The following is a 16,195-nucleotide window of genomic DNA, read 5'->3' as shown; positions in this document are numbered from 1 at the left end:
CAGGAATTCCTGTCCTTAAAGTCATCAGGACAAAAAAGCTGAAAGAGATGGTTAAAAAGTGACAAAAAGGAATTAAATGAAGAGGTGGTAGAGTCTGTATACCTCCGTAGTTCTATTGACCATCATCTGGTTAGGATGCATAGAGAGAGAAAGGGGGAATAGGATGTAGGGTTGTTAGGGAAAGGGGCTTACCACAACATTGACATATAACACAGGGTAAGTTTACAAGGTCACACAAATAGAAAACAAAAAGCAAAGACGGGGAAGCAAACAAAGCATTCTGAGAGAGGCTCTGTCTATTAATATGATCATATTCCAAAATGGTGGGCCAGTAAATCGATAAAATAAATAAACCTGTCAACAGAAAGAAAGCACAAAGAATTTCAGCCTTGGCTGACAATAAAGTTGTATCGTATCGTAGATGCATTATCACACACTTACTGCTTCCCTCAATTCATTCTTCCCTATCCCATTTTGTAATTACATTCTCCCCACTCCCATCTATGCCTCTCTCCTCCCTGAATTTCTTCCTCCGTAGCCTTTCCTCACCTTAGACTGGACGTCAGCGTTGTGGTCATTCTGGAGCAGCAGTGCAGCAGACTTTGTGTCGTCTTTGCGGGCTGCGATGTGCAGGGCTGGAAGGCGGACCTTACCCTTCGTGTCGTGTTCCAATAGCAGGGAGACCACTGCGTTGTGGCCCTGCTGGAGAGCGATGGCCAGTGGCGTGAAGCCATCCTAGAGAAGCAGAGAACAATAAACAAGTAAAATTAATTAAATCAATTTAGAGAAATGAAGAGGAAAACAGGGATATTTGTATACCTCTGTTGCAATGCTTTGGTTCCCTTCATTTTCCAACATGTATCGCACCACCTCCAAATGATTCTCTTGGGCTGCCATGTAGAGTGGAGTGAAGCCATTCTGTGGAGGCAAATGCATATAGTCCATATATGCACACATGCATAATGCATTATATTCAATCAATAATAGTCTTGGTATTGGTAGGCCTGTAACAATTATTACATAATTGTCTAATCGCAATTTTTTTACCCAATCACCATTTCTGTTTTTAACTGCAATTAATTGCTAACATTAGCTAAGAATTGTTTATGGTAATTGTGAGATTTATGTTAATTTAAGCAAAAAATACAATGTTTTATGATAATAAAGAAGCGTGGTTTACTTCATAGTACCTTCTGTGTACCTGTGTTACTACATTATCTGGGTTAAATAACAATGATATATAACCAAAAGATGTATTCTGGGATTGATTCAAAACTTTAATTTCTTTGAAAAAGTAGTAGATACATGATAATTTTTTTTTTTATTTGACTGAAAGAGACAATTGTATTGGTAATTGCGATTATTGCTGAGACAATTAATTGTACAGTAACATTTGGAACTGTTACAGCTCTAGGTGTTGGTGTTACACACCGTTTTATACATTATCTACAATAGTAGCTTGTGATCATTGAGAAGCTTCTCACCTGTGACTGAGAGTTGACATCTGCTCCTCTCTTCACCAGTAGTCTGACTACTTCATTTTGTCCAGCCAGTGAGGCAATATGGAGGGCAGTGTTTCCTTTCTGCAAAACAAAAACAGGTTTAAGGCCACCAGCCAAGTGTGCATCCTGTGTGGGTATAAACACCTTAAAGATTATTGCTGCTTGAAAAGGATGCAAGTGTAAAAGGTGTGATGGACATAGAAACCTCTATTACAGTAATATCTGCTCCTTAAAAACAAATTATGCAATTTGATAATGTTATGATCTTCATCCGTTTTTATTTTCAGGACTTACTGATTGAGTAATATCAAAGGCCACATTTATGTCAATCCAAGGACATGGCAGCAGGGTGACAGATTATTTGCCGGCTGTTTACTGTTGCTAGCTGTTATACCTGACACTTAAGATATCAGAGTCAAAAAACAAACCCCTTGCCAAGTATCTTACCCTCACTCTCAACCCTCTGTCCTTTCCAGTAAAGGTAGAATATCTGATCATGATGCACTGCGATCTTTTTCAAAGCTTAAGACTTGACAAAACTAATTTAAAATGTTGTTATAATCTCAATGTACAGTATGTTAAAAGCCATCCAAAAGAAAGAATCCAGAAACGCACGAGACATTCATGTTGGACTTTATGGAGAACACCTTGTTATTGTGAATATATAGTTACAAAATTAAACTCTTTTCATAAGACTTTGTCACCCTTAAATCACCCTCTGGTCCGTCGCTACTCTTGCGAATCAAGTTTCATAGTTCAAGAGAGAAGCAAAAAAGAAGAGGGGAGTAGCAGTGATTTATGTAGTACTTTAAAAGTAATACCACTATTACTTACATTGATGTGCACTGCTTACTTTCTCTTTCTGTCACCCAGCTGTCACTGTCCTCCCTCCCTTCTTTTTATTCCACATCCTCCCCCATTTAGGGCTTTAGATTAAACTGTGATATATTCGTATCTGGAAAGTTGATAATAACTCACAAAAGTAACACTTTACAATAACCATCGCTAATTAATTATAGGTAACAAAACTTTAGTTAATAGTTATTTTACTTTTAACAGTGAAATGGTAATTAATATCATATGACAATAATTAACATTATAGCATTACTAATAATAAGTAACCATTATAAATAAAATTAAAGTTTGTTAACAGTAGAATAACTATTAACTAAAGTTTATTAACTATCAATTTACCATTTATTAATGATGGTTAATATAAAGTGTTACCCTAACAACTAACTAACTAACTAACTAACTAACTAATAATATTAATATGTGAATGTACCTTGGTGGAAGAGTCAACAGGTGCTCCTCTCTCCAACAGTTCCTCCACTAAATCCTTGTGTCCCTCCTTCGCTGCCAGATGTAGAGCGTTCAGACCATTCTGGAAATAAAACATTAACATAAGACATAAGAAAACAATTATGGCAAAGTGACTATTGCATAACTGAGTGGTGCTCATGGAATTACATTACAAGTATGCATACTACTATAATGAAGAGTAGTATAATGTAATGTTGCTGAAGTCTTGATGCATTCTGTATTGCACAGATGATAGTGTCAATGTCAATATCACATTAGAGCAATGTTAAATGCAGTGGGAACATTTTGTTCAACAACAGATTTAAAAAATTTTTTTATTGTGTGTAAAATATGCACTTAAAAAAACATTCAAATACATATTACATTTTGATTCTTACAGTGTGGTAATCTACAAAAATGTCAACAACAAAAAAAGAAAGAAAAAGAAAAGCTTATGTCTAGAAATGTTTTAGGAGATCGACACCAAGCGACTCAAACATGAGATGTACTGTATCAGTCAGAGAAAATATTGCTGATTTTTCCCTCAGGCAGGTTTGGTATGAGCATTACAGTACACCAAAGGTCTCTGCTCCATCAACCAGAGGTACAGGTTACGAGCAGCCCAAGAGTAGGGGAGTAGAGTGTAAATGGTAAAAAGTTTCACACACTGGAAATCGCAGCACAACTCATTTTTTTATACAACACCGCATGCAGAAGCAAATTTCCCCTGAGACAGACATGTATAAACGCACGGAATAATGATTCACCTCATCCTCTTCTTCCATTCTGCGCTTTCTCTCTGAAACTAAAAGAACATCTTAAACCGGGACCTCGTTTTTATCCTTCGGGTTTGCGGCTTCTTTTATCAAACCAAATGTCTTTTCTACCTCTCGCCTTCTAAAATGGAGCTTTAAGCTGGATTTAGAAGTGATGGAGCTCTGACCATCAGCAACAGTCCCCTGCCTCCTTCCACTACTCCTCTGGGTTAGATCCAAACTGGGTCCGCCTGTCTTCTTCTCCCCCCTGCAGGCTCTATCAGAGACTGTGCCTCCTGGCTCTGAAGGCTCTCCTGGCACTGATGTAAAAGAGTAGCTGTGATGTTTACACCTCTACTACTGCCTCCTTCCTTCCCTAGTGCAAGCGCAAAACACGCAGACGCACACACACGCGCGCACACACACACACACACACACACGCAGGCACACACACACACACACACACACACACACACACACTCTCTCTCTCTCTGATTTGCCAAATGCCAAACAGCCAAAGGGGTGTCATGTTTCTGCACAGTCATAGAAGGCATATAGGAAACAACACACACACACACACACACACACACACACACACACACACACACACACACACACACACACACACACACACACACACACATACATGGAAATGTCAACCTTTCAAAAATTAAAAATGGGCATTCCTCAGAAGCCAAAGTATGTAAGTGAATGTCAGGTCAAGTCACATATATATGACTTTAAAAAGCAAACATGAGAGCCACCATCATGTGTAAGAATAAAATACTAAAGGCATCTATGTCTTTATGCAAAAAGTTCCTAAGGAATAAAAATATCACTTGTATTTTCCTTCTTTGAAAAAAGTGAGAATTTCTCAGAACTCAATTATTGTAATTTACGAGAATAGAACAGAGAGAAGCAACTCTGCTATCAGTGGTTTGAACATGCAGAAAGTGAACTGGTGGACTTACTGATACAGCAAGAATAATGCAATCTTATAATAGAGTTTCAATCACATTTCTACCATTATGTATTCCAAGAGAAACAAGCAAAAGCCCCAACGGGCTCACAAATACACACTCTCTGTCACACAAACTGATTTAAATCTCCTCTTCCTCTGAGCTGTAAGTGAAAGCTTCATTTAGCTAATGGTTGTTCAGCCCAACACAGTGATCCCTGGCAGTTTGTAGTGCTTCCTGGCAGGAGGGACACTGTTGAGCTCCGTCCAATGCAGATTAATATTCACGGCCTTATGACCGTTAACCTTTGTTATAATCACACGTGGAAATAAATGGTCACAATTATTTGGCGCTGTTTTATAGGCCAAAGTTTCAGAAGGGATAAATATAAGAGAAAAAAGAGGAAATAATGTAAATGCGTGCAGATTAAAGAGTAATATCACTCACCAAGGATTAACATTTGGGTAGATTAGAGGGGCCTTTAATTGTGAGGACATGGAAATGCAACAGCTCACATACACAAAAATGACACACTCAAATGGACCAAAATCTCACACACATACAAAGACAGATGAGTCCAAAATGAACAGGTATTATACAAATACATGCTTGGGCGCTCGCAAAGTCATGCTGCCTAAAAATTGGGAGCTACAGTTATCTGTCAAGAACGTGTTTTCTTTATCTCACTTACTCACTGCAATAGTTTGACTGTGGATTTGGCAGACAGGCAGTATCTCTTTCTCTCCCTCCCTATAACTAACTTGGACAGCCCTCTGCCCATGGCGCCAGACCCTGCACCTCGCCACCCTGTTGCTGCTTTCTAGGATCTGACTCTTCAGTTAGCAATGAACACATCGCCAAGGGCAACACTCAAAATTCCTGTGTGAAGTTCCAGCTTGTCCTGCTGTCTTTCAGACTATCTATACTATCTATTATTATTAATTTTAGGACACATGTCCTGAATCTAGCTGATATCAATACAGAAAATAACACTGTAACAATAGGATGATATTCCCCCATGACCTGTGCTGCTACTAACAAATGGGGTTATAAGTGATAACACTGTGCTGAAATTTGTAAATAGCCAACTGAGTAACATTGTAGTCATTGTAGATTAATGAAATGTTACATTTTAGATTTATATAATTTAATCTGGCTCTCATCAACAGAGCTCTGACTCAATTGACTGCAATGCTGACAGTACTATTATAGATAATGGTTCTGTAATTGCGTGGAGTGCTTTTCCATTGACATGATTCTGATCCGCTCATTTCCTTGAGAGCAATTCCGCTGCTAATCACACAGGTACTGTAACATAATACTTTTGAATCATCATCTATGCCTCACTGTACAGGTTGTAGAAATTTGTATCTCCTTGAAATATTATTTAAGGTTAAAATGGCATCAAATCTGGGGCAAATGTCACTGTCACAATGATCATAAAAATGTGTGGTTTGTTTGACTTGCCAAACCAATCCTCGGCTGTCATCAACACAAGAAATGCATCGAACAAACTGTCAAACATGCCTGCAGGAGGAATACAAGTACTGCAGTACTTGTATTCCTCCTGCAGGCATGTTTGTAAGAATGTGTTTATGTATGAGTGTGTATGCTTCAATTAAGTTTATCAATGTACATATGTGTGTGTGTTTGTGTGTATGATCATCATATTCGAGTAATATTAGCTACAGTTACCTGCTTAAGGGTAAGGTCATGAGCTGAGTGGTATTTATCTACCTAATACATTTACATGGCCACACACACAAACACACGCACACACACACGCACACACACACACACACACACACACACAGGCACACGCGCGCACACACACACACACTGAGATGAGAGCAAAGCATCACTGGGATATATATGAAAATGTCACTTGCATTTTTGGGGCACTTGACAAGGGCTCAAATGTGATCATCTGATAGATACTATGAAGGGCAGGTCTCTCCTGTTGCAGGGAGGGAGTGTGTGTGTGTGTGTGTGTGTGTGTGTGTTTGTTGTCATTGGTGCCCAAATAGTAGAGCTATGGGTGGGCAGTTGCCACTTCTTGTCTGCCAACTAATTACAGCCCAGTGTATAAATAGTTGCTATTGAATGGCTGAAGAAATACAAAAGGCCAATTGCAATGAGACAGTACAAAATTAAGCTACCTTGTGATCATTGTAAATCACACTGACATAGAAAGGGCGGTTGGAGGTGGTGTATAGAGATCTAGGGGGAAGTATTGTGCACCCTCCCAAATACCTCCCCCTCAGTGGAATGTGGTTGGGGGTGGGTATGGGGTAGGAGCAGCTGTCAGAGGGATGTAGGCCCGTCAAATACAGTTGAGATTGGAGGAAAGAATGTGTGTGGTGGAGGGAAGAGGAGGGGAGTAATGTAGCTGTGAGGGTGGTTCTGATCTTGTGAAGGCGGACTAACAGGTTAAAGAATGCACTGACCTAGCTCACTTATGTGATGCCACCAGTGACACAGCCAAGAGAAGGTAGATTAAATAGCTGTGACCTACATCTGTGACAGTGGCATGTGCTGTATGTGAGTAGCATCTGCGCTCAACGAACCATTAAAGAGCCCCTATTATGCTTTTTTTTACCGTCTTTTAGTGTGTTTTTTTTGTGTGTATGTACAAGAAATATAAAGTACAAAAAACACATTTCACTCCAAATGGAGCTTTCTCTCCCACATCTTTTTCTTAACTGCCTGAAAACGGCTTGCCCAAGTTTGTGTTCCTCAATTAATGATGTCATTGATTGAGAAAGTAGGCCCAGTTTTTCACATGTGCTGCCCACAGGTGTTGCCTAAGCAAGCACAGCCCGCCCAGTGGCTTGTTTGAATTTGGTTGACCAATCACAACAGAGTGGGCCAGCTGCCCAATCACAATTAGGAAGGCGGGCCAGGAGCTCAAACAAGAGTGTTTCAGGTGAAGGCACAGCAGCAATGGGCACTATGAGAAACATAATATGTTTTTTGAACATCAAAGTAGGGGTAGGCGATATATATGGTATACGATAATATCGTCAATGTGTTAACGATGTGCAAATTGACATTATCGAGTATTTAAATTACACATACACATTCACTAACAAAGATGGCGGCACGCTATTGTGCAGCGGCTACTAACTCTTCTGTCGGTGTATATTTAAACAAGTAAAGCCACTCTGAACTAATCAATATAGGACTACGATACAACACAGCCATTACGAGAGCCTTCCAGGCGGCTTATAACATCCCGGAGGAGATGGCCAGACAGGGCGCTCCGTGGATAGTTGTCGGCAGCTAGCACGCCGAGCTAGCACGCCGAGCTAGCTACCGGCAGGATCGAGACAAGAACTCCGGCAAGACCAGAGGTGGAGGACTGCATTTTTGTGCATAATGATAGGCATACGTACAGCAGGATCGTTGCCCAGCACTGCTCACCTGACCTGACCTTGCTGACAAGAATTTTAACTGACAACAACACAATGAATAAAATACAATCACAACTGACACTGTTTGTCCTTAAAGGTCCCATGGCATGAAAATTTGACTTTATGAGGTTTTTTAACATTAATATGGATTCCCCCAGGCTTCCTATGGTCCCCCAGTGGCTAGAAATGGCGATAGGTATAAACTGAGCCCTGGTTATCCTGCTATGCCTTTGAGAAAATGAAAACTCAGATGGGCCAATCTGGAAGGTTACCTCCCCTTTCTCAGCTGTGCCCGCCCAGAGAATTTGGCCCACCCAGAGAGAGAGACATCATGGCTTTCAAACAAACAAAGTGGCTGTTGGTCAAGGCCACACCCCCAACCTCCACCTTGCCCCCCCCTCTCTCTCCCTCAACAGCTACAGATACAGAAATGGCACATCCTAAGGAAAGCTCATTGTGGGACTGGCTCTAGTGGCTGTAATTCTGCACCAAAGAAAGAGACTTCAGATACAGTATTAGGGGACCACTAAGGCCTATATAAAAGTATCCAAAGAGCACCATGTCATGGGACCTTTAAGTCAAGGTGCTTAAGACTTAAGACTAAATCGTTCCATGACTTTGTGTCCTTACATTGTCCTGTTGCACAATGGACATCCTACAGCGTAAGCGACAGCAGAAACAGAAAGATCTTCAATGTTTCCTTACCTGGTTACTGGTGCCTATGTCTACTCCATTTTTCAGGAAGTCAAGGACTTTGTCAATGTTCCCCGCTCTGGCAGCCCGCAGGAAACTGGTGTTACTGTCAGACTGGAGAGATGAAGACAGAAGGGAGGCTGATATTAGGAACAGGAATACAAGCATGTTTCAATGTTTTGGCTCATGAAGTTTCAGGTCTACTTTTGGTATTTCTTGTAGAGGTGAAATATGTTTGAAGGTCACAGTAAGGGTTAGTTCAGAACACAGGTCAGACTGTATTTATTACACAAAGAAATTGTGTATATAAACAATATTTCTTTTACCCAGCACATACAAAAAAACAAAAAAAGACCTGAAGGTGCTACATACAACCAACAGTTTCAAAGAGAGGGATTCACATGCTCAACATGTACAGCCCGGCTACCAAAACAAAGAACAAGCTCAGATTACAACACACAGAGGGATTGTGACTTGATTTTCTGCTCAGGACACCATTACGCCACTATCTTTATTTAGAAAATAGTTGTTTGCTGCTAATGTCCGTATATAGCAACTTCAAACATTTGACAGACTAGAGTTTTCCAATTTTTATACAGACTAGTCTTTAATTTCATTATTTACAAGTGATTTTTTTCACCCCATGTTTTTGTAAAGTAATTGTAGAAAGATGGAAGTAGCTTGTATTTTATAGAGGGTTCAGAAAGTGTTTCATGGTTATATTGAAGTAAAACTTCTTGCTTGTATCAATAGTTTGTCTGAGTAGGCTATTCCAAATTTAACCACCAGACATCTAGGCTGCACAAGCAGCTGCAACACACACACACACACACACTCACACACAAACACACACACACACACACACACACACACACACACACACACACACACACACACACACACACACACACACACACACACACACACATAAATCCTTCTGAAAAATAAGAAAGAAAAGACAAAACGACAAATTTAAATTAAAGTTAAAATAAGAAAAAGTGCTAAAAAATATGCATAGTGATAAAATTAAAATAATTCAATATCAATCAATAATTATGTAAACCTGCTGGTATATTACAATGGGCTACAAATAACAATTATTTTGATTATCAGTTAATGTTGGGACTCTTTTTTTCAATAAATTAATTATTTGTCTATAAAATTGTAAAAATAAAAATAAATAAAAAAAAGCCCCTAAAAATGTCCTTAGCCTGAGTCACCAAATTGTTTGTTTTGTCCAAACAACAGTCAAAACTTAAAAGACTTCAGTTCACTATCGCATACAGTAAAACAAAAGAAGGTAGGGAATGTTTAATGATTCATTTTCTGTTGATTAATCAGTATTAATTAATTAGGAACATTTACAAAGATATTACTTACAAAATGTATGAATCTATTATTCTGCTACTCAAATGTCATTAATTTTGCAAAGAAATGACTACTGGCTGTATTGATTTGAGAGAGTGTTGACGAGATTTGAACAATTTTTTTAGTGGGTTTAGACAGTAACTTGTCAATCAAACATAACTGGGTGTTAACTTGTAAGGTCAGCACAATCAAACTCCTCATCGCATGTCTGGGATGAGGTCACACCCTTGTAGGATCAAGGGTCAAACTTCTACACACACATAAACAGTAGCAGCAAAGCGATTAATACAAAACGCTTTCTTGAACACTTCCTCAATGTAACAGAAAACGTAAATGCTGATGAGCCATGTTTCTCTTTCCACCTCTTACCAGTGAATCATCAACTTCAGATCCAGAGTCAACGGCTCCGTAGTAGTCAGTGTGATGGTTTAAATCGTTCTCACTCCCAGTGGTCTTTAAAGTTGTATCCGATCCACAGGCCTTGCATGATGCTGCGTGGCCCATGGTTACCATCCAAATGAGTTAATAACTTACCAGCTATACCTTAAAACTGTTGCCTTTCTTCACTAACTATATGGTATTATATTCTCCATTCCTTGCAGTTTCTCACTTTGCGCTATGGTCCTTATGTAAAAGCACTTCCGTGATGTTTGGCTGCATCAATCAATCTTACAATCCATTAAATCCGTCCATGTCTCCTCTTAATTCCCACTTCCTTCACTATCACATCACTCTTTCCCCTCTCTATGCCCTTTAATCCCTCGCCCAGCAAAATCTCTTCAGTCTTGGATACCTCTGCCTTAATTTGTGAACTGAGTCTAGCAAGACCCAGTCCTGCCTACTATTCTTCTAGCTTTGCCTTAACCCTCACTGTCTCTCCCGCCTTGGCTATTTTTACCTTTCCAGACCCTCTCCCCAATGAAGACCACAACCCCTTGCTGTTTGTACCCAGGGTGGGGTGCATGACAGCTGGGTTTGAGCCGGGCTGGGGACCGCATGGTCTAAGGTGCTCTCCAGGAACACCAAAGGTTGTGATAGAGTGACAGAAGTTGAGCCTGAACGCAGTACTCAGATCACCTTACACACACCTTTGTTTGTGTGTAGAAATGTAGAAAATGTCTGATGTTTAGACGTGGTTCAGAGAACTTGAAACCATGTTTTTACCCATGTGCATCAATGAGCACATGATTTTACAGCCATGATTGCAGAATATACCAGATACTACTTCATACTTTGGATAACACGTTTATATGCCGCTTCAGATTATAATCACAAATGCACATAATCACATACAGACAGACAGACAGACACACACACACACACACACACACACACACACACACACACACACACACACACACACACACACACACAAAAGATGGGATTGATTGAGAACCAGCTGTAATCTCTGACCTGCAGTCAGTCATGTCATGACGGATACTGGATTATACACTCGACAGTGTCCATTTCTGTGCTTACATTGGAGGAAAAACAAAACAGTATCATAAATATCTCATTAGCAACTGCATTTATGTGTACATCAGGCCACTAATGGTATTCATTTACCACTGTCATGGCCTGTATGATTACCCCAAGTACACACACAATATTAATTTAATGAGGACAAATTAAATAAAGAGTGTGTATATAAACTAAGCCACTTGATCTAGATTATTTCAGTCATTTTAATATCTAAATACTAACTGACAAACATTTTGAATAGATTAGACATTCTTATCATAGCTATTAGTTATATACAGTATGACACTTGGCTGGCCGACATCAGTTAAAATTGTCAGAACACCTAAAACTTCATTCCATTCAGTTACACAGTTAAACATCAATCTAAGTGAGTGCTTAAGGTTCACAGTATTGAGTGTAGGTCACCTCCGTTTTAGCAGTGCTCAGAGCCCAACACACAATCACTGTAGTTAGGTGCGTAAAATGGAAGAAAGTACAACTTGGGGGTAAAAAAAAGGGTAAAAATGGTTTTAAGTGTATCTGTTCCATCAGACCCGTGTGAGGACGACTGGAATGCTTCCTTTGTAGATATGCTGTAACCAATGCATGGGTTAACTGACAAGTCAGATTTAAAAAATGATGATTATTTAAAGCAAAATCAATTATTTGACTCCACTATGTCCATTACTTTCTTTTTTTCCATTCTCCATTAACCAACTTTTTTTTTTTATCTCAAATATTACCAAAAGGTCTCTCCATACAACCAGCATGTGACCTACCTCTGAGCTTGAGCCTTTCTCACATCTGTCATCATCAATCTCCCTTACACTATAGATAAATCATCTGAGAGGATAGCGGGACAGCAAAAACAGAACCCTGTACGGTCAACCACATCCACATCTGTGCAACCCCCACAACCCACTCTCATGTCCGGCTATCACCAACGCTTACTCTAAAGCCCACAAAAGCATGTGTTGTTGAAATCAAAATGGTAAGAAGCACAAAACATGACACAAACTTGTGAATATGATTTTGTCAGAGGATTGTGTGCGTTTTACCTGCCGCTTTCGCTCGGCTTTCTCACGATGCCGTCTCCTCCTCTCCCTGGCTTTCTGTAGAGCACTGTACTCTGGATTTGCCTCAAACTCGCGTGCTTTCTTCAGGTGGGCTGCAGCATGGGCCATGACTTCACCTTTCTACCTCTCTCTGTCTCAACAAAATTGTACCACACTCTACTCTACTCTTAACCTTTGCAGATGCCAAAAAACAGTGAGTTACTGTATGAATTTATAAAAAGAAATAAGCATTAGGTTTTTTTGCTGTCTGATATCTGTATTCCAAAGAAATCCACATTCAAATTAGTGTTCATCTGAACTCCTGAACTGAAAATGCAGAAAAAGAAAAATCAATGAATTGGCTCCAAAAAGGATCCTGTTCAGTCTTCTTTCTCTTCTTAGTTGAAAGATCAGGAGGAGAATCAGCCTTTGTCCCTCCACATCAAGCCAGGAAACAGCTACTGGATTTCCACAATGTCACACAAAATATTCAGAGGTCCAAACACCCATATATGCCAATTGAAAATCAACCATTCACAGTCATGTGCACAAACATGAGAGGAAGATGATGATTGTAAAGAGTTGCTGAATGATGTGAGTGAGACCCATCCGCTTCCACCCCCCACACACACACACACACACATGAAAATCCTGCTCCATGTGAACAGATGTGGCTACAAAGCATGTTTGTGTGTGTGTATGTGTGTGTGCATGTGCATGCATGTTAATGTGTGTATGTGAGCTACCGTAACAGGAAAGTATTTATTGTGTCAGAGGTTTAGTGAGGCTTCATGCCAACAGCCAGCTGACAGCCGCAGCTACTCTACCTTGCCACTTTCACTGCTGTAAAAATGCACTCTATCCTGAGGGAGAGGGGGACACATGAGGAGAAGGGTGTCATAGATAAGCGCGGAAGAGAGTGGGAGAAAACAGGGGAAATAAGGGGAATATTAAAGCTATTTTGTGTAGAATTTGTTGGTGCCTCCTAGTGGTAGTAACTGAAAAGGTACCCCCCCCCATGGATCTGAGGGACAGAGAAAACTGGACTAAAAACATTTTTCTTTGACTGACAGAATGGCAGAAATTAAATCAAATTGTTGTGCATTTACAAAGGTTCAACCAACTGAAATTGAAGCACCATCATTATTAATCAATTAATTAAACCCAACTATAGGGTTTTCATGTGTGCCATTTTGGATAAACATGAATACAACATATTCCCTTTTTTACATTGCTTTCTATCTTCTTCTGTTCATTTCTCTGGAAAAGTTAAAGGCTAATCTTTTTATAGATGTTAGAGGATTTGTGCACCAATGATCACAGAAGTGGGGACTACAAAGACACTGATGGTCTTCTTGTGGTTCTAGTTAACCCTCATATCTGGTGATGAGTGTTGTTTATAGGACAGACCTTGAATTGGTGAATATATGAAGATATTTGATAGTGTTGTGTTCAACAGCAGTTTTTTCAACAACAACTAAATCTACTATACAGAAAGAAGAAGACAGCACAGGGCAAAGTGAGGTACATGTATGAGGGGACATCGGAAGGACATAAAAAAGACTTAAAATAGATAGATTAAATAAATTAAAACAATAATGAAGAGCATCTGTAAAGAAGAGAAAGAAGAGTGGGGAAGACAAGAGACAGGGTGAACTTGGGTACAGGCTGTCCTTCTGTGAGCAAGCAGATAAGACCAGATACACCACTCGGCCCAGAGGGGGATCAGAGAGCAGTGAGCATAGAACAGTAGCTCCCAGTCACTTGCAAGTTACAGACTTCCCCCTGCATGGGGAAAAAGTGGGTCAGTCTGAATCTCAACTGCACTGCACCGTCGGTAGGCTAATGGTGTCTGATGGAATATGATTTGACAGCTTTGTGTGTGTGTGTGTGTGTGTGTGTGTGTGTGTGTGTGTGTGTGTGTGTGTGTGTGTGTGTGTGTGTGTGTGTGTGTGTGTGTGTGTGTGTGTGTGTGTGTCCACCAGCAACAGACAAGTGTCAAGGTCTCCCTCTGTCAATACAGCTAATGTCAGGAGTTTGTAATTTCAGCACCAGGGACAATCTCACACCTCTATTTCTGTTCACACATTTTGTCTGATATGTTTTCACGGGCTCAGTCAACAACAATAACAACAGCAGCAGCAGCATCACTTTCTACTGGTCTGCTAGATCTGCTGAATCACTCCACACTGTAATGCTGTCTAAAATGCACTACCATGATGCAGACACCCCGAGAGCTTCATTCAGTTCCATTATGATGCTGTTTGAACATGTCTGTGGATGTGCTCTGCTCCTCTAGCACTCTCTGCTGGTGAAACAGAGAATAAGGCTACAGATCTTTGATTTTAACACAATAAATAGAAGAAATACCAGAAGAGATATAATAACTGTAAAAATGGAAGAAGGAATTACTTTCTACTTTGCGTTTCTTTGCATCATTATTCTATGAAACTAACATTCAAAACAACATAAAAACAATCTCCAGATCTACTTTTCCAGTATTGTTAATCAATTTAATCAATATTAACTTGCTGTCAAAGGTTTAAAAAAGTGCTCATAATGTATGTAGGCTATATTATTCCACATATAATTAATCTAACTATTGTTTTATAGAATTAGGGCCAACTCACATTGTTACCAAGCAAAACAGCACTGTTTTCCAAAAGCTCTTTAAAAAGTAAGCCAAAGTGTGACTCTGCTAAAAAAATGACAACAGAATCTTGAAATGACTTAGTTTTTTCTATTTCCATGAGTCGTATGTCCCAGTAATTTAGTACTTGACATAACTTGATGATGATGGGGTCTTTTGAGTTTTATCTACAAATGATAAACTATGTTTGTATATAACTCATTTAATCTTTTAAAAGTCCTGAAAATCAAAAGTAACACATAGAAAACCTTCCCCATAACATACACTCTGCATTGTCTATTCTTAAAAAAGTGACATCTACTGTGCTGTACTGAGTTTCAGCTTTAACAGACAAAATCTATAAGCTTATTGATCAGCATGTTAGTTGAGCCTGAAACATTGTACTTAGACAGTACTACAACAGTAATTTTGTTACAGTTTTGTGTGTGTGTGCGTGTGTGTGTGTGTGTGCGCACAGGATGTCTTTATAAATACTGTTCTACTAACTTTTCAGTGTATATGCATCAGCAAAGGCTGATCAATGACCTCTATTGATCTCTTCCATCCCTCGTGCAAGATAATGAGGATTAGGAGAATACATTATAAACTAAAGTGTGTGTGTGCGTGTGTGTGTCCATTTAGGAGTCAGATTACACTGAGAGGGTGCTCCAAAGAGAGCTGATGTGAGCTCTTGTTTCTATTGTTTTAGTGGATCTTCTCGTACATGGGGGGAGAGGGGGGGGGGGGGCATGGGTTAATTGTCTGCTTTTCATTTTATAGATCCAAAGGCTTTTATATGGCCCATTAGAGCTCTATGATAAACAGATATGGGAGACGCAGAAACCAGAACACATATCCCTGCCCATCCCTGTTCATGTGCTTCCAATTGTGAGTCAATGTGTATTCAGGTTTGGGGTGTACGTTACCATGTACTTTATCATGTGCACAGACACACACACACACACATTTACATGTATGAATATGCAAAAAGTTGCTTGTAGCTTTTTTAAATGTGACATATGATCAAAGTAATGTGTTTCAAAATGTTCATGTATATT

General features: G+C 39.6%; 1 protein-coding gene across 1 annotated transcript in view; it reads right to left on the bottom strand.

Moving 5' to 3' along the window:
- The window catches only part of ank2a (ankyrin 2a, neuronal), a 61,530-nt gene extending 48,893 nt beyond the window's left edge, over nt 1-12,637 (bottom strand). Inside the window, 6 exon segments of the mRNA XM_028589181.1 lie at nt 550-735; nt 820-918; nt 1,485-1,583; nt 2,788-2,886; nt 8,637-8,738; nt 12,512-12,637. Of these exon segments, the coding sequence (XP_028444982.1) occupies nt 550-735; nt 820-918; nt 1,485-1,583; nt 2,788-2,886; nt 8,637-8,738; nt 12,512-12,637 (711 nt within the window).
- Between the last annotated feature and the right edge of the window lie 3,558 nt (nt 12,638-16,195).

This window comes from Perca flavescens, chromosome 2 (genome assembly GCF_004354835.1).
Source record: "Perca flavescens isolate YP-PL-M2 chromosome 2, PFLA_1.0, whole genome shotgun sequence".
NCBI lineage: Eukaryota > Metazoa > Chordata > Actinopteri > Perciformes > Percidae > Perca > Perca flavescens.
This window is presented reverse-complemented; position numbering and strand designations above follow the sequence as displayed.